At 39.8% G+C, this 22,766-nt stretch overlaps 2 protein-coding genes across 4 annotated transcripts in view; both read right to left on the bottom strand.

The window, feature by feature from the left end:
- Positions 1-17,116, bottom strand: part of LOC148327749 (proto-oncogene tyrosine-protein kinase Src-like) — a 32,851-nt gene extending 15,735 nt beyond the window's left edge. The window contains exons 1-4 of one of the 2 annotated variants that reach the window (XM_088308210.1): positions 16,761-17,115; positions 7,757-8,035; positions 3,160-3,259; positions 1,413-1,430 (exon numbers count right to left, since the gene is read on the bottom strand). In XM_088308210.1, the coding sequence (XP_088164336.1) occupies positions 1,413-1,430; positions 3,160-3,259; positions 7,757-8,027 (389 nt within the window). In that variant the 5' untranslated portion in view covers positions 8,028-8,035; positions 16,761-17,115. Of the gene's footprint in view, positions 1-1,412; positions 1,431-3,159; positions 3,260-7,756; positions 8,036-16,760 lie in introns of both variants that reach the window. The other variant, XM_088308211.1, reaches the window with a different exon arrangement.
- Positions 17,117-18,647: 1,531 nt separating this feature from the next.
- Positions 18,648-21,299, bottom strand: manbal (mannosidase beta like). 2 transcript variants are annotated; one of them, XM_088309503.1, is made up of 3 exons: positions 21,100-21,299; positions 20,485-20,676; positions 18,648-18,929 (listed from the first exon to the last, which is right to left on the bottom strand). In XM_088309503.1, exons 2-3 carry the CDS (start codon positions 20,632-20,634, stop codon positions 18,819-18,821), a joined length of 261 nt encoding a protein of 86 aa, XP_088165629.1. In that variant the 5' UTR covers positions 20,635-20,676; positions 21,100-21,299; the 3' UTR covers positions 18,648-18,818. The 2 variants fall into 2 exon arrangements, with proteins under 2 accessions (XP_088165629.1, XP_088165628.1); XM_088309502.1 differs by having other exon boundaries at positions 20,485-20,655; positions 21,100-21,298.
- Positions 21,300-22,766: the final 1,467 nt, after the last annotated feature.

Here is a 22,766-nt window from a genome sequence, read left to right as displayed (position 1 = left end):
GTAATGCAAGGAAAAGCAGTTTATTGACTGGAAATAATTACTCAACGCTTTATTGCAATTCGGGATGTTGGGGATTTTTGTAGCAGTAATTAAAAATTAATATCTATTGCTAATTAGAAAAAAAAAACTGTTGAGAGAGGAACCAAACTCAATTTATTTACAAAGAGTCAGTTTTATAGTTCAGTGCTGCAATAATTAGCAGTGGTACACAATGCACAGAAATTGTGGGAACACAGATAAAATGAGGTCCTTTGTCAGCTTTGGGAACCTCACTCAATTTACGTACCAACAAACAAATGATTCATATTTGTACATAGAATTGCATTACTTGGACGATTGGTCATGTAGTGGTAAACAACTGAAGTGAAATATGGTTTATTAATGTTGTTTTACCACATAAATGCTGCATAATAACCATTTTATACCTATATACACGCATTAGTAGATGTCTGTGTCTATGTGTTATGAGAATTTGCACAGGCTGTATCTATGTGTTATGAGAATGGGAATAATTGGAGGGAATTCGCACAGGGCCTAAGCACCAGGAATGTCTGACTCATGCGAAAAGGTACAGCCGATAACGAAAAGGGAGTAAGGATTGGCAAAGGCCAAAGTTGTGCGAAGGGCCATGCGAACCATCAAAGCGCACTCGAACGGGAGGGGATGGGGTGCGATATTGGCTATAAGAATGTGACGGAGGCAAAACGTAAGTAGAGTCAGCTGAGGGTTCTACGCGCGGACGCCCAGCATCGTGTTTTTTGCTCGCATTACTGAGGACGTCGGGGCTCTCCGTCCTTCCAGCACACGGTAATGAGATTTATGTATTGCATGTAATCTATGAGCTGAAATACAATTGTTGCTTGCTTGCTTGTACACTTTATACTGTGGGTTAAATAAAATGTGCCGCTTGTTTAACGCAGTGAAGTGTTTGTTGTCCATGTAAGTCGCCGACGATCCGCGATCCTGAAGTTAATAATAAGTCATAGCAATTGATCATGAGTTGTGACTATTATATTATTTGATACTGTAATTGATTATAAGCAGTGTCTACTCAAGGGCTCACGCTTGTCTGATTGGATATAACAGACAGCTTAACCCATTGTAGCCTGACGATTGGGTATCAGTCTTGCTACTAGTCACTCTTATTGATGCTGTAATTGATCATAAGCAGTATCAGAATTGTTTCAAAACAACAACGTACAGAAATTTAGGCAATACAGAAATATTGATGTTCCAACTTTGCTAGCATGGGGAACCGGAATTTCATTTAAATACATACCAACTATCTGTTATATGGCACGTATTTATCATGCTCATCAAAACTATACAAACATTACAGTGTGGATTAGCATTAATGCGGATGAAAAGGGTTGCAAAGGATTTATATTTTTATTGCAGTAAGGATTACTGACCTGAAACTGTACTTTTTCCTAGGAGAGACCATGAGGCGTGAGAGAGCAAGATAGGGAGAGAGAGAGAGAGAGGGAGAGATAACAGACACAGCAGACACATCAAAACACAGCAAGGCGAGCAGCACTCAGACAGACAGCGGAGGCGGAGAACACGTGGTGGGACGACACAGCAGGGCCGACATACTATGTTACATCATTTCAGAACAGAATACCCGGGGAGCGCGCTAGTGTACATTTTCCAAATCGAGGATCCTTAGGATTTGTGGATGCACTTGATGTTTAATTTAGCCACATCGAATATTATAAATTAAACTTTATTAAGCCCTACTATGTCGTCCCAACCAGCAGATAAAGAACAGGAAAAAAACATACACTGTATGGCAAGAAGCTATGAAAGGAACCCAGTAGAGGGAAAAAACAGCCTTACAAGGCCTTCAGTTTGACTGCCACTTTTAGAGAGGTGCTTATCGATATAATGTGAGTTTCCGTTTTTGAATTGAGCTAACAAAAATTCAGTCTTGCAAGATTTTCCAATTTTGAGACTCATCTGTATGTACAAAATTGCACTGGATCAAAATTAGACATGTTTCTACTAGTAGTTACCAACATGAAAGGCGTGAAAAAAAAATCACAAATAACCCTCAGGACCGTGCACTGCAATTTTACATGACATAATAAAATCAGCAGTGCCTTAAGATACGCGTGTTACAGAGCTGTGCACTCGAGCCTCCGTATTCAGAAAAATTGGAAGAACTGCCGTGGAAGAACTGCTAACGGCAGAGGTTTATTTAAACATCATTATCTGGCTAATTTACAATTCAAATCCGCTTAACTTGCTATGGGCTTATTATGGTCTTATTCGTCTCCTTATTATCCGTCACCTTCTTCTTTCTTCTGAAGTTGCCCAATGCAAGTAAGTACGCACAGTTGGTAATTGAGATTTTGGTATTGTACTAGTATGCTCCAGTAGCAGGCAGGTTACATGAAGTCAGATTGAGGAAATACAGCCACGCTTGAACGCACACTGCTGTCTCACATCTCTTCATACACAAACAGTTGGTAGTTGCACTTTTCACGCATTCAGAAGCAATTTTTGGCGTTTTCCCATTTCGTGATTAGTTTCTTCACACGCGCGAGGGCCAATTTGTGGGCTGGACTAAAATCAACCTTTGCTAATCTAACCCTTTTTAAAAATGTTAGCAATAAGATAACCGGCTTTGGGATTGTTTTACATTCGTAAAATGTCATTCTCTTGGCTTTGTGTTTATTTTGACAAAACTTGAACTCGAAGTGACACTAAAAAGCTTGAAGCCTCTTTTTTTCAAGAATTGTTTGATACCTGCCAAACTGCTGCTCGTTGTTAAATGAGTCCAGTCTTTCTGGAACTTTTACTCGCGAATCACTATAAACATCTTAAAAAAAAGTGTCCAAATGACATCCTGTATCTCAAAACACACAAGTTACACATAACCATATCTCAAGGCATCACTGTATTATTGGTTGGAATTCAAACTCACTGGATTGTGGAGGTGTACCTACAGTAGTGATGTGGCCAATGAGTGTAGACATTAGCAAAAAGCATCATAACAGAATTGTTGACATCCTTCAACATTTACAGTTTGTTTTAGTGTGCTACCTCAAACGTGCTCGCGCTAGCATTACAATGACAAATCAGTTCACATTAAACTGCTGTATAAGAAGGGAGGAGGGGGGGATAAAACATACAAGGTCGACTGTGGGTTCTTACGTGTTGTTGACAATCTGCAGCCTGTCGCCTTTCCGAAAGGTCAGATCAGATGCTGTCCGTGACTCATAGTCATACAGCGCCACAAACGTAGTGACACCTCCTGCAAGAGAGTGCACGCCAATATGTGTTTGTTTAGGGAGCAAGATGGTTAAGGACAACTACGTGAATATTAACCACGTAAGACAGAGATAGCCCTTAATCCTAAAGTGGCATAAATCCATAGTTGTTTTGCATACGCTCCATGTGTAGCTTGAACAATTTGTCATGGCTTGATGAGAAATATCGACATGCAGACTGCAGGTGACCGACATCGTGTGAAGGACAAAGCTATTACATCTACGGCCACCTTCTTCAGTGGGGTACATACAGTGCAGAGAAAAAGAATATGCACTCTTCGCAAATTCTTACTTTTTTGCATTGTTTTATCACAAGAATCCTAAATATCAAACTAATTTACATCAGACAAAAAGATAACCCCAGGAAACATAAAATGGAGATTTTAAATGGCAATTTGATTTATTATGGAAGAAAAATCTATTCAAAGATACCCGGACCTGTGTGAAAAATACTTGCCCGGTTGTTATTACATGAAGTTACTAAGGTTAATCACATTCTGCAATTAACTCTTACGGCCCACACCCAAGCCCAATTACCTTCAAATGATCAATCAAGAAATTGCCTAAATAGAACCTTTATGTCAAAATGAAGGCCTTCAAAAGATCTCAAAAAGCTGCAATAAAATGGCGCGAGCCAAAGAAATGCAAGAATGGATGAGAAATAAAGGAATTTATATCTATCCGTCTGGGAAGGATGAAAAAAGAAAAAGTCATTCCTAAAGGCTTTAAGACTCTAGCGAATAACAGTGAGACCTTCCCAGGAGTGGCCCCAAGAGAAATTACCCCAATAGAACAGTGACGACCCAGGGGAAAGGTCACAAAGGAATCCAGGACAATGTCTAAGGAACCGCTGGACTGCCTCGTCTCAGTTAAGGTCAGTGTTGGTAACTCAACAATGATGAATAGACTTGGCAAAAATTACATCCATGGTAGCATTCCAAGGTAAAAAACACGACTCACCAAAAACAAACATGAAAGCTTGTCAACCTTTTACGTAGAAACATCTGAATATTTCTCAAGACTTTTGGGAGAATATTTCTATGGACTGATGAAGCGAAAGATGAACTTTTTGGAAGGTGTGTGTCTCATTTTAAGTGGCGTAAATGTAACACAGCATTTAAAGAGAGGAACATCACGCCACCAGTTAAACATGATGGTGGTAGTGTGATCAGTGTGATGCTCTGGGACTAATTTGCAAATCTTGCATCTTTTGGACAACTTAGTGTGATTGATGGAACCATGAATTTTTTTTTTTTTTTTTTAACCAGAAAATCTCGAGGGAGAATGTTCAGCTATTAATTCAAGCTGAAGAGCGCTTGGGTTCTGCTGCAAGTAAACAATCAAAAGTCACCAGAAAGTCAATTTCTGAATGGCTTAAAACAAAACATAAAATGAGGTTTGGGGGTGGTCAAAGTCCAAGTCCAAACTTGAATCGGATGGTGGCATGACCATTAAAAGACCATGGTGGAAAGCCCTCCAGTGTTCTTGAAGAAAGAGTAGGCCAAAATATGTTGACAGAGCATAGACACATTGCCAGTTATAGGCAACGCTTGATTTTAGTTGCTGCTGAGAGTGGCTCAACCTGTTCCCGTATTTTTCAGATTATAAGCCGCAAAGAGAGATTTCGACTGCTCCGACTGCTGTCAGACTTTTTCAGGCCTACAAACGGGAGGGCATTAGTGCAATTGTGCAGTCCTAGGATGCAATATACACTACTACTGTACTTTCAGCCAATGGTGTACTTAAATATTGACCAATGATGTATTTTGTTTACCATTACAGTATTCTTATTACAGTACTTCTATCACTGCAGTATTTCTACCATTGCAGGACGTTCACTATTACAGTACTTTTACTATTACAGTACTTTTATCATTGCAGTGTTTTTCTATCGTTGCAGTTCTTTTACTATTACAGTACTTTTATCATTGCAGTATATTTTATCATTGCAGTACTTTTTACCATTACAGTACTTTTATCATTGCAGTATTATCTATCACTGCAGTACTTTTCTTTCATTTCAGTACTCGTACCATCACAGTACTTTTATCATCGCAATATTTTTATCATTGCAGTATTTTCAATCATTCAGTAGTTTTTATCATTACAGCGTTTCCCCCTCTGTATAATGGACAGGCATTAGGAGTGTTTCCTTACACTTATATACGTTTATACTGTGTATATTTGCATGCTTTTTATGAATGTCTGCTGCTAACGTTATACATTAACGGCTACATTACGCCGCCGACTCTGTGTGATCTATATCTTTGCTGCTGTAACACCTCAAATTTCCCCATTGTGGGACTAATAAAGGACATCTTTATCTTATCTTTTACTTTATGAACCACGCGATTTTTAATGTGACAGGGTTCATTTACATATTTTGTACTGACAAACATCTAGCGTCAATAGATTTACCCATAGTCTCGTCACATCTAACCAAAGAAATTACTAAACACGTCACAGTGAACCAAAGAAAAGGACGAGGTTCTGACCTCAGACTGAATATTTATCAGCCATTTGCAGTTGAAATGCGCACACGGACTGCCTGAAATGCATAACTGTCGGTGCGTAGCGTTACATGGCTGCATAGGAGCGAATATAGATATAGACAGTAGAGCGAAAATAAGCATGTTGAGTTGAGTTTAATGAGCATAGGGAATGAGTGCCATAAATGCAGCCATCTCTGCAGTGCGACCCCTATCTCTCTGTTGTTTGATTGGCGACCGACTCCCACCATTGCTGGAAACTGACGACAGACGCTAACATCTAGCAATAGAAGACAGCATTTCTGGCCAGGGCGATGACATGCCCTGTGTCTCCCAGACACGTAACAAACGGCTTTGCTGCTGTTTTCCTCCAACACACCTGACTCAAAAGACCTTCTACAGTGCTTGCTAATGAGCGCAGAAGCAAAAAAAGCAGATGAATATATGCAGAGGTGGGTAGTAACGAGTTAAATTTACACGAGTAAGTTTTGGAATTTTTTTTTATTTCTGGGAGTAACTTTAAATTACTATACTTTTTACTCCTATTTGAGTCGATTTGTGAAGAGGAAACTGTACTCTTACTCCGCTACATTGAACGTGTTACTTCAGTCCCCTCCTCGTACGAACATGTCTGTCCCTCTTTCAGAAAAAGGGTGCATTTATTTTTCAGAGAGAGACCTCCGCCAGGCTCTTCCAAGTGAGTGTGTTTCTCCAATCAAACGTAGCCGTAGCCCTGCGGTCTCGTGAGTCGTCACGTGATCACAATCAGCTTCCGCAGCGGGTAAGAGTAGTTTTTGGAATGAATGGATCGAAAATGTTACTCAGCAATGGCAACTATGCGGACGCAAAAGAGGAGGAACACCGCTTGCCTCACATCAAAAGCATGTTCCCCTTAAAAAGGGTGCGAAACACCGGCTACACTAGGCAGTGTCTACTTTGTTTGCCTAAACAAATGGACATTTCAGGATTCAAGAACTCAACATCAAACTTGAGGAAACATGTAGCCGAATTCGTTTTTTCTTCTTCCCCCCGTGAATAGGCAAATGTTTGTCTTTCGGATTAGTTGTGTTTAAAAAGAAAAGTGCAGGGGCTTGGAATTTTGTCGTACTTAATTTATTTATTTTTTATTTATATTAGTATTCTTCTATTATTTATTAAAGTATTTGAACTTACCTTGAAATTATTTTGAGCAATTTTTTATTAAATTTAATTTATTATTTTGATTGTATGGACTTTAATTTGTCTGAAGTGGATTATTTTGTATTTTAGTATAATTGAATGGTTGTTTAAAAAATATACAAAAATAAATCAGCCGTTGCTACAGTTACTCAGTATTTTTTTTTTTTACTTTTACTCAAGTAATTATTTGGATGACAGCTTTTTACATCGAGTTGAGTCATATTATACTGAAGTAACAGTACTTTTACTTGAGTACAGTTTTTGGCTACTCGACCAAATATATGAATATATGTGAGGAGACAGCAAAAAGACGCTTCATACACTGACTGCACACTGGATGGAGCAACATTAGTTCAACCATCTGGCCAGTCTAGACACATTAAGGCTTAATGTCAAGTCTGTAGAGCACTGAGCAGCCTTTTAACGTCAGAGCTTTCAAGTCTATTTCACAGCCGAAGATCGGAGAGGAGAGAAAAAAAACAGTACTTCCTCCTCCACTGTTGACGAGACTCAACATTTCTGTTGTCTGGGAAATTGTCTCGATATTGACATTGATAAAAGCAAACAACTTTTTCTCTGACGTTTGTTTGTGAGGAGAAGTCAGCACAACGGGCCAACAAAGAACTGGTACTAAGCGCAAAAATATTTGGAGCTTCTTGTTCCCACGAGGGGGTTACCAGGAAACCAGTAAAAAAATCCACGGTGGGTCACCAAGAAATAATTACTTCTAAAGCAACAACATGTTGGCTCCATTGAGTCCCTGTCCAAGAGTGGAGCAAATTTGGTGGCATGCAATATAACTGGAAAGCATACCTGACAAAGGTCCTCTCTGAGGGGAAGTGATAGTGCCCGTATGGTCGACTCCTCCGAAGAGAGCCAGCTCAGGAGTGTTGGTGGGCGCATGCTGGTACCCCTGGTAGCCCCGTCGCCCCGTGCCCGTCGCGGGGCTCCTGTTCGGAGTTTGTGTCTGCTGGGCGGGGCCCAGGTGGTGGAAATGTCCGCTGTCGGAGCCTGTTCCGATGGTCCCGTCCACGCTCATGGAGCGCTGGCCCGGCTCCTTGGGCTTGCTCTTCCCAGCCCCCATGTGCAGACCTGGGATGAGAGCCAGTGATGAGTAAGGAGAATGTATGAGCAAGGATGACTAGTCTTTCTCTAGCTTACAATTTATGTTAGGTTATGCTCACTTTGACTAGATTTCAAACCCTTTGTCTCTTCTTCAAGTGAAGAGAAATTTACAGATGGCGTCATTCTACACACAAACGGAACCTAGCCCAGTAAAAACTTCCTTTAACTTCATAACCACTTCTGTTTTTGTGTTTAAACGATAAATCTCAGGGGGATAAAGAAAAAAAACCCGTCAAGGCCTTCAATTGACTGCTTTATTGAACTTTTATTTGCATACATACACCCCGCAATACCATTTAAGTGTACTATGTCATATCAAGGTAATCTGTAATCAAACAAATTCCCTTGTAAAAGCAGACATTTTGACAAAGACCGCTTGGTCCACCAAACAGATGGCTTGGAGCAGCTCCAAGTTCATTTCCAACAGTTTGTCAGATAAACGGGGAGACCAGGACACCTTGATAATGTCAATGTGCAGACAGACGAGGTAGTTTGCCATCTGTCAAATTTATCTAGACTGAATCAATGCGCATTAAACAGGAGAGTTGGACAATCGTGAAGCACGGTAGGTAATTACAACTTGGAAGGACAAAAGCAGTTATACTACGTGTTAAAAACTACCTTAGCCAGGGATTTTTTGACTGACTTTTCTTTGTTCATTAGCATAATTATAGTGGCAAACTTGCTCATCCGTGATTGTTTGGCTTGCGGAGCAGCCACTCACCTGACTATATTTTGTTTTGCCCGCATTTGTTTGTTTGCTGTGTGTTTTTTGTTTTTACCAGTGTTGCATTAGAGTTGCACAAATTACAAACAAGGAATATGATAAATAAAGAACGCTTAAATTTATGTAAAAACAAGGCTTGTGTATCCAGGATTGACCTTTAATGTAATCAATGCGACAATTCTGATCCACGCAAAATGTCAGAAATCTCTTGTCCTTGTGGTATTTGGAAACAACTTTGGAATGTGCAATTGCACATTACCTCCCAGTTAATGTTTTATGGTAATGAGGACTTTATCAGTGTGAAAGGATAGATTAGTGACAGACTGCAATGCATTACGTAGAACTTCTTACATTTCCAAAAGAGGAACGGATCTCTGTCATGAGACCGAGAGACCCCTATACTCTGTTACTTTTGAGTTTTAAACTGCAAAGCTAAGAAAACTAGCGGAATTTATTACAATGGGGCATTGTTGTTATGCCTTGGTGGAGGAACTCAACCAAAAACTGTTCCGAAAAGGTACAGATGTACATAGAGCTCACCAATTTACTGCATTGGATATGCTTTTTCTCATCAACAAGATACATTAGCAATTCAGGTACCAAGGGGAATCTAACACAATCAGGTATGATTGTTATGGCCCGTGGAGGACCGCAATTAGCACTGTTCAAACACAAAACGCATCTTTTTTTTTTTTCTGCATACAGTTCCTCTTGTATACAGATTTAAACAATGCTACAGGGAGGAATCGATAAGGGGCACGATTCCTATACCGTGGAGGTACACTGCAACTTACACTTGGACACACAAATTTCCCACTTTCAGCATTCTCTGTCCATTTTATCGTTTATATACTGGCAGCTACACATGAAGGGTAAATGCACCTCTACCTGGCAAAGTTTTTACACGTAATGATGTCCAGGAAGGGGACCACAATGTAGCACTGTTCAAACACAAAACAGAATACACAGCTCACTTGTTTTCCACATAGCGGTCCTCAGTTATTCTTACTGTTTAATATTAGTGGTTACGTTTGAAAGGGAATTTGGTCACTATTGGGAATGACCAAATCCTGTCGGTGGACGACATCTTACGAACATTCATCACAACTTGCCCAAATCCCCCATACACCCTTTTTGCTTATGTACAGCGTTGTACAAGCTGCTAAGATAGACAATGTAATCTACCACAAGTGGACATGATTGTTATGCCCTGGCAGAGGTCGGTAACTTCTATACGTACAAACAGCTGGCCAGTTTTCCATATACATTCCTCTCATGCACAGTTTTATGATAGTGGCTAAGCTAAAAGGGAGAGTCTACAACCATCAGGCATGATTGTCATTCCCTGGGAAAGGACAGCAACCTGCGACGACAGAAATGCACATTACTTACACTCTACTGCACTGGAGTGGAATGTAAGACTGCAAACTTAGAACTGTAGAAACGTTTTGCCCATCTTACATGTGCTCAGCTTCTCTTTCAAACAGTTTTCCACTAAGTATGAGGGAATAATCAACGACTGTCGGAACAATGTTTCCTGGAGGAAGTTGCATCTCCTTTGTGTTCAAGGTATCAATTACAGTCAGTCGAGAATGCCGGCATCATCTTGACAAGCGTCGATAAAGACAAGTTAAGTGCATCCCCAGAAAGTTGTGACGTGTGTGTGTGTGTCTTTATATATGTATGTATGTATGTATGTGTGTTCGCACCACAAGTGCAGACCTCCCTCTGGGAAGCTGAAGATGACTCATTGCGAGACCAGCTATTTCAGGCGGGCTGAAACAGAGACAGTCACACACGCATGAAAACAGCCTTGTTCCTCCTGTGGATGGAGGCACTGAGTTCCAGACAGTGTGTGCACCAATGTGTGTGCGTACGAGCAGCTGTTCCCTAGTCTCCGGGAAGCTCTCGCGTTCAACCTCGGTAGCATCTCACATCCTTTTTCCAACACAAGCGTGTGGGTTTTTCCGAGACCGAGTAGGCTATTAACAAATGAGGAAGTGCCAGCGTCCCTAAAAAGAATGTGTAGGTGCTGGCATACAGCTGGGGCTCGGGGCTTCATATTTCTTTATTTATTTTTTAAATATAACATGCACGCATAAGGATACAGGTATGTCAAACGATAAGGACGGACCCCTGCTGATGAAGTGGTGGCATGTAGGCGTGCGTTCTTGAGTGCTTTGATTCAACTCTCGCCAAGATGTGGTCTTGAGGCGCTTCAGGGGATGAAGGAATCCTTGTGGTGCAACAGTGAGTCACACAGCGACAAGCCACAATAACAGGTCTGCTGAAAATGATGGATTGGGATGTGTGAATGTGTCACAAATCAAAGGTTATCCATCCATTTTCCATATCGCGGTTGCAGGTGAGCTGGAGGCTATCCCAACTCACTTTGGGGCAAAAGGTAAACCACACTCTGGACTAGCTGCCAGTCAAAGACTGGGCACAGAACAAGATGGATAACCATTATATCATCCACTTTCTGTCCTGGTGGCCCTGTTCTGGGTTGCTGGTGAGCTGCCTCGCTTTTTGCGGGAGAAGCGAGATAACCTATTGAACTCGCAGCCAAATTATTTTACTTTAATTAATTGGCCTGAAAATTATATTTAACACAAAAGAATGCAGCTTCCATTTTTTATGACCCGTGGCAGCAACATGACTGGTTGAAAAACTGAATTCCCTCTTATTAGATGGCAAAGGGTACATAAACTGTGTAGGGTTTTTGTGATATTTTTGTTTGTTGGTTACTCGTGAGCCTTGTGCTTTATACAAATAAAGGCTGGGAATCACTGATCTTGGGAACGATATCTGAGTGTTGCAAGGATGATACATACTTTCAAAGACACACCAGATCAGCCCTCTTAAAACATCCCAGTCGACAGCTGAAAAAGAGCCTCCCATCAGGTCCTAATATGGCATCACAACAAACTAACATCAGAATATGCCGACATGTAGCTCCGTGCATAACTTGAGTATAAAACAGGAGTGCCGATCATTCATCAGAGGACGGAAAATGAAGACAGCAGAGGAAACCATTGGAGTGAAAATGAAAAAGTGTTTCCGACACACTTGTCAGCTTGTCCATTCGTGTAAAGAATGTGGGAAAACCAGAGTGTGCCACTCAAAAGGAATTATCAGTTAAGTCATCTGCGCAGTGGGAAGGCATAATGGGAGAATGAAAGCAGTTGAAAATGACCCCTTGATTGCGCTACTTGTGTTTTACATATTTGTGCAAAATCAAGTATACTTGGCAATGTTAATATTGGACGCCACAATTGTACTCAAGAGTACCTTCACAAGTACTCACAGAAGACGCAAAATAGTATCCAATTAGCTTGATAAAGTCAGCGAAACCAAACCTCTGACATGAAGTAAAACCACTCATATAAATTTATCTTAAAATCTGAATGCTCCCAAAAGGTCTTACACTTTGAAAAATGGATGAAATTGTACATATGGCTTAATAAAAATACAAGGATGTATAAAATGTGTTTTTAAAGGATGACAAGTATTCCAAAATGAATTGTGTTTGGCGCTGAAGGTTTAATGTAAATGTAGCGCGTCTCAAAATCTAGTCACCAATAAATTGCTTCAGTTCTCAAGCATGTTGAATCAGCAAATCATCATTAGTGATCAGCAATGAGAGATTTTAACAGCTAACCTTGAGAGTTCTGTGACTTGTGTGGAGCCGTGAAGGATTATACAAGCTCCCCTAACGGGTATGCTGGTTTTTATAATGACAAAAAACAGCATGATGTAACTCAATCTAGTTATATTTTAAGACAACAGTACTGTGGACTTCTCCAATTCAGCATTTATAATCCCGATGTGAACATTTGGCCGTGACAAACGTGAATGAGTCACAACAGACGGTAACAGTTGCTGCAGTGAGCGAAGGAAGTCGCGGCTGCCAATGTTTCAGTCCAATGAGAGCGTCGCAGTAAGGGGTGTGCAGGGTGGAGTGGCTTCTCAAGATGAAAACATTCACATGCATCTTAGTGTTTAAGGTCAAAAGTGGTTCTTACTAGAAACCAATTTTTAGCATCTTTACCTGATTGTTTGAAATCCAAGTGACCTGACACATGATGAGGAAAAAAAACTAAAAGTGTTTTGACTTATCTTACAGAGTGGTTCACTCGGGAGGGTGATGCTCAAATTTGGCCTGATTACCCGTAAATGGCTTTACAATGACACATATAAATCAGAGCGAGACCAACGAGGGACCCAAACGAAACAATGCACATTGCAAATAAGAGCTTTCCAATCTCATTTTGTCTGCCGACCCAAAGGACGTTTTTAGAAAGTTCTATCTCGCAGGCTGTCAAGAAGTGGAAGACAGGCAGAGGATGCTGGCATTTGCCTGATTAAAAAACACTTCCCTTACTGACCATCTGCAAGTGCTGGATTTGGCTGCAAGTGTTGCCTGTGTACAATGGTTACTAATTCTACGAAGGAGGTCAGAGGTTGAACGCTAGTTCAGTGAGGAGGTGCCACACTCTTTGTAAATAAATGGCAGCATATAAACAGAGGTGCCAATATTTGATAAAACGCTCCAAGAAGTAAACGAGTATGGAATGAATCATGGAAATGTACTGTGTCGTGTGGCTCATCAGAATCGTTGATTAATTAACTCTTAAGAATTCTGACGCGCCTTTCTGTCAGTTTGCAGGGTTAATGTCATTCCTCGATTCTGTGTTGATGCTATTCATACCAAAGAGGGATTGGAAAAAAAAAAAAAAACACGGCTTAGAGCCAGTCGAAACGGGGCAACAACAAAGGTCGTCACATTACTCATACTACCCCGAAGGTGTAAAATTTGCATCAGTGCTGTTTCTACAGGACATTGAGATGGGGAACAAAGGTGGACAAATACGTCTGTTACAGCTGTGATACTACTTCAGAAGGGCGGAAATTTGCCAGGTCGACTTAATCCCCTGATTCGATGTCACTGCCACTCATAAAGAATAATTACTTTATTTATTACATTATAAGGGGGGGCTTCTGAGCTATAATCCAGCCACCTTCCATACTACCTCCATAGGTTGAAAATTGCTGGGTTGGCTTTGTCCTTATTCATGTCGTTGCCATTCATACAGAAAAGCAAGGGAAAAGTAAAAAGACTAGGCATATGTCATCCGACGTAAATAGTGCCCTTGAAAATAGAAATTTGCCTGGTTGACATTATCTCCCCCAATCATTGTGAGTGCCGTTTATACTGAAGAGTGACACGGAAAATGTGAAAAAAGGAAGGCTGAAAAGGACACAACACAAATGCCATCCCACATACTAACCCTAAAGACAGAAAATTGCCCGGTCACCTTCGCACCCCCAATCTGAACAATGACACAGAAAAAAGCCTTACAGACACTTTAAAGTGGGCTAATGACTGCCCTCCCCCATAAATCTACGGTACGCTTCTATGATAATTCAACAGCCAAAAGAAGAAAAAAAGGAAAAGAAATAAAAAAAAAAACACTATCTACTTAGTTCCCTGCAACTCGAAAGGTTATCCAAAGGTAAAAAGTCCAATGTTGTGTCCCCCCCTGCCCCACCCTCACAACACTCTGATGATTCACACATCTTATTCACAGCCAAGCCCGAATGCGCGATCCTTTTATGCAAATGAGCTGAAACACATCCAAATCCCAGCCAAAAAAGTACATTTAAATGGTTTTGAATAGTCATTATAATTCTTATTCCCACAGTATTATCGTGGCTGTGTTTGGAATCATTCACTCATTCTCTACTTCTTAATTACCATACAGGAATTGATTATCCAGTTCACCAAAAAGCACACTAAAAATCCGTATACCATAGAGGGGTATGTATGTGCAAGACAGGACCACTATTCACAATTGCAAAAATCTGCATATAGTTGATGCCCATTGAAACGCATTGGAAAAAAATTTTTTTAAAAAAAACTCAAATAAACATTCAACCCGCATTTCCCCTCAAAAACTGGGCGAAATGGTTTGAAAACATGGAGAAAAAAGCGTTTAAAAAAAAATATATATCTGTGAATATGCAAGCTGCCGGTACCAAACTGTGTGTATGTGAAGGTCCAATGTAGCTCTCTCTCCTATTCAAGTAAATGGAAATACTGTTTTTTTTTTGTTTTTTTATCTTAAAAAAGAAATGTCACTCCAACATTGCACTACCCCCCGGGGGCAGTATCATACAGACAGACAGATATACAAAGAGACAGTCACAACTCTTCAGTAAACAGCAGAAATGTTAGTTTTTCCCAGAGAATAAAATAATATATGCCTATGAGTATTTTTCTGTAGGTCTCTGTGTGTTTCACCACCATTTCTGTTCAAACATCAGTTGCTTAAAGATATATATATATATATATATATATATATATATATATATATATATATATATATAGCGGATGATACCAGAGGGCAGCCATCTTACATTGCCACCGTAACTTTTTTTCGGAAAACACTGTTATCAGTGCGTGTTTTACACCAGTATCCCTGTATGCAGAAATGCAAGCCTCTCAATTAACAAACATCACTGTTTGTATAGAGTGCAGTATATTATCTCAGTACTGTGAATTGTGACGCACCGATTCAGTGTAAATTGTGCAGCGATTTATTTTTTTCCTGATGTGCTTTGCTTTCCTTTCATTGCTGATGGTTCTGACAAGATGATGCAGCTGATTCTTTGAATAGCTGAAAAGTCTGTGTATAACAGCGCTACAACAATGCTATTAATTTGGCACTGTGATGTTATTTTTAGTCGACAGCAAGTGACAATACAAGGAAAATTTAAGCCCACTAAAATATATACAATCCGGTGGATTTTTTTCTGCATAATTAATATTCCACAAAGTAATATTTATCAGAATAGTGTTTGGACTAGTGACATAGAACATATTTTAGACAAATATTTTCACATGACTTCCCCTTTAAGCTAAGCACTTTACTATGGCAAAACTAGTTTGGCAGTAAACTTGAACAAGGGGTGTCACAGCTTGTAGCCAAGTTTTTTTCCAAGATTTTTTTACTTCCTGCCAATCTAAAAAGAAAAAAAATGCACAACTGCTCGTATCTCGAAAAATTAAGTCCGATTCGTCGTATATCAAGGAAACTATTGGATAGGTCTTGTGACATCAGTCCTACAAATTTTCTGCCATGTTTTTGTACCACACCTCATGAATATGTGCGAAAATAAAAAAAATACCTTGAAAATGGAAAAGCAAAACAGTATCGCACAGCATTAAAATACTTGTTTTTTAAGTGACCATCGGATGTTCACTACTTTTCAAAATGCAATGCGGGATACATTGAGGATACTACTGTATACTGTAGGATAACCCATGTGTTCTCAACACATTCGAACAGAAGAACAAAATCAATTCGCCATCGTGTTCTATAGAGTAGCGAAAAGGAAGTGATTTCTAACACAGTCCAGTTGTTGATGAAGGGGTGGGTGGGGTGTTCGCTGCCAGCCGGAGTAGCAGCTGTCATAATGACATACTTCAAGGGGGGTTGGAATTGGAATTAAAAAAAAAGAATACTATTACATACGGAGACCGCATTCCAGAACATGTGAGGGAAGGGGAGTTAAATTAATGGAGAAAAAAACTGTGAAAGTGCTGCCGAGGCTTATTCGACCAGATGAGTCGGAACAGGTGCTGCTCCATTTTGAATTTCAAAGGATTGTTGCCTTTTTTTGTTTGTTTCCCCCACGATGCTATATTATTTTCATCGCCTTGAAATGACTGTGGGAGCCTGGGCAAGCGTGATATTTTTCCCGATACGCGTCGCTTTTATTGTGTGTAAGGCATCGGAGGGGGGTGTCGGATGCACGACAACAAACGTTTGTGGCCCCTCAGCTTGCTTGAATGGAATCGGCCGAGTGAATGGACGCTCTCACCACGTTTAGGGAAGAAAATACGCAGTGGCTCGCTTTTTAAATAAATTCAAATGGACATAATAATACAAACGGACTCACCTTTTTCCTCGAGATAAAGCCCAACACAAATCAGAGACGTGTTAATAAATCCTCTCGCTCGTCCTCATTTGACGAATAAGTGCACGTTGCTGTGGAAACGCTGGTGAATTCCCCATTTAGCGAATTTCGATACAATCGGATGCAGGAGGAGGAGGAAGAAGAAGAGGAAGCGGAGGTCATGGCGGGGGGTGCATCTTCGTTTCTCTCAGTGGGTACAGTACACGCCGATTATCAGTCAGTGGGCTGGCGGACAAAGCTGTCTCTTCTACTACGTACTACGACGAGTAGCCCTAGCGGCGTGTCCGTGTGTCGACGCGGTAGGAGGTGGCATGCTGACTGGAGTGTGGAGCAGACATCATGGCTCTCCCAGAGTCACGATTGATTTTTATTACAAATCACAATCCGGAAATGTCTATTTGAAACTACTGTGGCTTTAAAGTCTACACCTGTTCAAAAGACCTATTTGTTATGAAAAAAATTGAACAAGTTAATTTTCATTTCAACACATTTCTCATCAATAATGTGACCTATATACCCCATACAGCTCAACTGAATTTATATAAACCATCTTTTTGAGAAAGGGAAGTGAAAATAACTTGCATTACGTAGTTGCACAAGTGTGCACACCCTCTTCAAACTGGCAGGGCTGTATTCAGCATTAACCACTCACAAACAAAAAGGGTTAGCACACACCTGCCACAATTTAAAGTGCCTCTGATTAACCACAAATGAAGTTCAGATGCTCAAGTATGCTTTTCCTGACTTTTTTTCTGGCAAAGGCCTGAGGTTTTTATGCTAATACGGATTGGTATTTGGAACTGTTCCAAATTCCAGTCACCTTGACAAAGGCCCCAGTCTTAGCCAAAGAAAAACAACCCAACCTTGGTTTCATAAGACCAAAGCACATTTTTCCACAAAATGTAGCCAGCCTCGGATAGATAAGGCGTCCATCTTGCCGAACTACTCCATAGCCCAGATATACTGTATTAAGAACATGGGAGATTGTTGTCACGTGTACCAAAGACCCAGGAGTTGCCAGAAACTCCCGAAGCTCCTTGAATATAGTAGTCAACCTCTTAGCAGAGCCTCTGACCGGGTTCTTCTCATCAGTATACTGGAGAACCACCCAGTTAGGAATATCCCCGTTGTGCAATATTTTGTCCACTTATTATTTTCTTTAGTGTGTTCCATGGTATATTTAATGCCTTGGAATTTTTTCTATCCTGGCAGATTTATTTAAAGATCGAGATCCCTCAAAACTGCAAAATTGACCGCCCCTTTTCTGATAACATTTAATCACCACTATGCAATTGTAAAAACAAATAAACTCTTGTAAAAACATTTTCTCTACAAATATGTACTCCACAATACCATAAGGTGTACAAATGCAACAAAAAGCCGTTTTCACGCAATAATGTTCATAGTGAGCGTTATTAAAACTAGGTTGGCTGCTGTAAAACAATCTAATCCTCTGTTGCAACTATGCTAACCAGGAAGTCCCGCTATCCAAAATGAGTCAATAGCTGTTTCCCAATTCATTTGAAGGCCAGAGACATCTTAACACTACAGGTTACTTTGAGACATAGGCTCTTATAAATGCAAGCTCCTTTTCCGAATCGCAAGACTGTTGATGTTAATTTTCATGAGCCCTTAAAATGCTTAATGTTGTAACACTTAAACATAGCCACCCAGCACTATGAAGCAAAGTAAGGGTGGGAACATTTAAGTGGCTTTGTGGTCAATAATGAGGATAGTGTGTTTTCTTACATGTCTCTGAAGGGGTCACCTGTATTGGGAAACGGCTATTGCAGAAAGTCAGGATATTACATCATTGAACTGCAGTAAAATAAGCAATGCCATTAGAAAGAATCTATGACTGTTACTCTATGCATTTAATTGCCAAGTTTATTTAAAAAAAACGAATGGCAGTCATAGAAAAAATACAAATAAAAATAGTGGTTGAAAACAGATGAAACAATGTCAATACTGGTAACTGTAGTGGTTCATCTACTTGTAGAGCGTAACACATGACACACACAATTCCGCAACGGCGCACAGCTATCGCTTCTTTTTGCTCTCCTTCTTGGATTTCGGTCTCATTTGAGGCACTGTCCCTTTGGGTTTCTTTGCATGATCTGCTGCCTTGCCGTTAGTGGACTCAGTCTCCTCCTACGCACATAGAACAAAATATTGTACAATAATAATAATTTAATGGAATATAAAGATCAGAGAGCATCATGTTAATTTAAAGGGCGTTGTGCTGCTCTGCAGTGTGCATACATACAAACATTACATGCAGTTTTGATGATGAAACATCTACAAGCGTTTTCCAGAGGATAAAAAAATATATGCCTTTGATTTTATTATTGTATGCTGCGTCTTGCATGTGTTGCTACCACTTCTTCTGAGGTGTTTTCCTGCCCACTCGGCAGCCATTACATCCTGGTCATTCTGGAAGGGGGATTTCTTTTTTGGAACAATCGTTGAATGTCGTGTACAAGCGCTGCTTGTGGTGAAGTTTGCTACCGTCATAGCTAGCACTCATAACACACATTTATGAGAAAACTCAGGTAAAAAAAAAAAGAATAATAAAACATAATAAATAATTAACAAAAAAAATCAGTTGAGTGTCATTTTGCACCGTGAAAAGATATCACTGTACTGTATTATGATCACAATGGTTCCCGCAAGGAGAGCGAGAAAAGATTGAAAAACACAGACTATACACAGAAGTGTTGAAGTCACCAAGAGTTTTGTGAACTTCCAGGCAGGTTGAGTGAAAACTTTAAATGTTGGTACTAGCCGTTAGTACCTGCATGTTATATGTGCCATCACTTCTAATCAATTATTTTATTTTTTTTTAACTTGCAGTGTTTGACAGTGATTGCCTTGTGTTTATAAATTGCCGGTAGAGTTCACAAAGGTTTTGTGGGGTGCAATGCTAACAGTTTGACAATGTGAAAATTCATTCAAATTCTCTGTTTCCTATGATGGCTGTCCAAGTCTGGATTGTGTTCAAATTCAGAGATTCCACTAATTTTGCAATTATGTTTTTTTCTTTGTTTATAATCTGCCTAGTCACTCTCATTGTTCTGCCCGCCAACAACAGCAGGCTACAATCAGTACATCTGTTGATATACTCTAAATATAGAACTACACAATACATTGCATTGTGCCTTTAAAATGACTTCTAAAAAGGCTGTAGAAGAATAAGAAAAAAATTTGACTGTAACAAGTGGTAAAAGCAAGATCAGGTTTGGATTATCACCAATAGTACGCAGAAGCACTATTTAAAGCAGGCGTGGGCAAACTATGGCCCGGGGGCCACGAGCAGCCCTTTAAACATTTTAATCCGGCCCGTCGAACTTTGAAAAAAATTAAATTAATAAAACTTGTTAATGTTTTATTTTCTAAATATTGTGGTGTGTCAAAGACATATTTTGTTGTAATGCTTTTGTTCATTTTCATTTAAAATTAAATGTATTTTTTTTCTCTGATGAGGTGAGGTTACCAAAACACTCCATCCATCTGCTCCCGGTCCGGCCCCTCTGTCAAATTTTAGAACCCATTGTGGCCCACCAATCAAAAGGTTTGCCCACCCCTGATTTAAAGAATACTGACCCAGAATAAAGAATTCAATGTTGCTATATTCCTGACGGTAGGAAGAGGTTTCATTCAATATAGGAATGACCTTTTCTAGTGGAGAAAAAAAACATGTTCTTACCTTTTCGTGCCCTTTAGAGGTGGGCACAATGATTGCCAGGATACAGATGAGCTGGAAGATGGCGCCAAGAAAGAGGCCATAGCGCAGGAGGCTCTCGAAAAAAGTTGGTTCAGGAACTTCTGGGGGAGACAGGTCCAATTCTGCAGACATTTTTTTTCTGCCCTCGCGAACCTGACAAATAAAAAGGGAAAACTTCGGAGATTTATCTCACTGAAAACTGTACTCAACTAAAGATGCAGGTCAAGGTAAGTTACACATGTGTGCAGGAGTCATTATGCTTAGATGTTGTCCTGTCAAAAATAGATTCCGATGCTGCCAATGGACTCCTGAACGCAGCAATGTACCGAGAGGCTGCGGAAAACGAATTCGGCAAATGGGTTTCCGCACGTGATTAAAAAAAACACTTACAAAAAACATTTGCTCTAAATTCACGATGACAGTATGAACAAAAATGTAAAGTAAATGCCACAATGTATGTTCGTATGCTTAAATATTGTCCCGCTAATGCTAGTTTACGACGCTGTTAACAGTCCCCTGAACGCAGCAAAACACCGAAAACCTGCGTTTACAAACCTAAAATAGCACTATGTGATATTATCACAAATTAAAGCTTACCAGAGCTGTGAAAATAGTTCTTTCTCTCAAACAGGTCTTGGATGCAAATTTGGGAGAGCAAAAACTCGTAGAAGACGAAGCAATTTTGAGGAAAGTTAGCCCATAGATGGAAAAAGAAAATCCTTACTACAGGAAATGACGTAGTTCTCCGAAAAGTATTTCCGGTTCCTAGTTGGCTGATTCGTCGGGACGTCTGCCAATACGTGATCTGTACTTGTGGTGACATGGAAACTGCCTTACTGTTCTATTCTGTTCTTTTTTTTCTTCACTGGAATTTCAACGGACTTAATACACAATCACAAATGTTTTTGTATTCTCCCATTGAGAGATTTTTATATTGCATTTTGTGTATAAAGTTTATAAAAAGAAAATGCCCGATCTGTGACCGATGGCAGCATTGGTCCCTGTCTCTTTTCGTCATTGAATATTACGATTGAAAAATCGACTCATTATTTGAGTTTCGTTTGATACCGAAACACCAAAATTGCAAAAACAGCTTGGTTTTCTCCTTTGTTGTCTGGAACGAGTAAGGAAAAGTCTCAAACAGTTTTAATTTTTATTTCTTAAACCAAAATATAATATAGGACGAGACAGAAAACGAAATACGGCTCGTATATTTGTTTTAGATTTCCGGGAGTTGTCACCGACAGCATTTCTCTTACTGACCAGGAGGTGGCGATATGTACTATACTGCTCAAGCCTAATTCCACAAATGCCAATTATCACTTCGAGAAAATGGTTGGTACGCTTCTGATAAATATATAATCACTCGCCGGTCTACGGACAGCAATTTGGTAATGGGCTGCGCAAACAAACACACACATTGCATACACAAAAAGTATTTATTTATTAATAAACGTGTTTATTTTTGTATTGGAGCATTGATGATCATCTCCTTGTCAGTGGGAGAAATGTTTGTTATCTGGAACCAGTAAAGAAAAATCGAAAAACAGTTTGAATATAAAGTCTTAATTCTAAAACGAAAATAGAACATAGCACAAGATACAATCAAAATACCGCTCGCATATTTGTTTTCGATTCCCGGAAGTTGTCAATGAGCATTTCTCCTACTGACCAGGAGATGGCAATATGTACGGTAATGCTTCATCTCCAGTCTAATTCCACAAACGCCAACGATACTTGGAGAAAATGGTTGATAAAGACATTATTATTTTAATTTTATTCAAATGAAAACAAAGAAATTGCCTTTGCTGAAACAAAACAAGTAATCCACTGAGACTGGACATAAAAAAATATAATAATAAATGACTTTTTTCCCCATTTTTGAGGCCCACTAAATCCTTAAACCACAACTCTGATTAGTTTATGAGACCGAATCTATAATTCCCAAATACTGTCTAGCTTTCAAATGGGATGGTCTTATCCTCCTAGGTGAGGATAAGCAGTTCAGATAATGGATACATTTAATGTTCAAGGCATAGGCCAATTGTATTTGCAAGTGAGTGAGCACAAATTTTGAGCGAAACATAAGGAAAGCATTTGGTTTTTTTGTGTTTCATGAAAATTGCTTGCAAGCAAGATAGGTAATAGCGGCTTATTGAGTTTATGGCTTTGAATTTACTTGATGGCACATAGTGTATTAAAATGCCATTAACAATTTAAATAGAAGGGCTGGACCACGTATTCCGACATTTTCTTGTCGGTGG

This window comes from Idiotropiscis lumnitzeri, chromosome 11 (genome assembly GCF_059441095.1).
Source record: "Idiotropiscis lumnitzeri isolate Australia: NSW breed Sydney's pygmy pipehorse chromosome 11, RoL_Ilum_1.0, whole genome shotgun sequence".
In the NCBI taxonomy this organism is placed as follows: domain Eukaryota; kingdom Metazoa; phylum Chordata; class Actinopteri; order Syngnathiformes; family Syngnathidae; genus Idiotropiscis; species Idiotropiscis lumnitzeri.
This window is presented reverse-complemented; position numbering and strand designations above follow the sequence as displayed.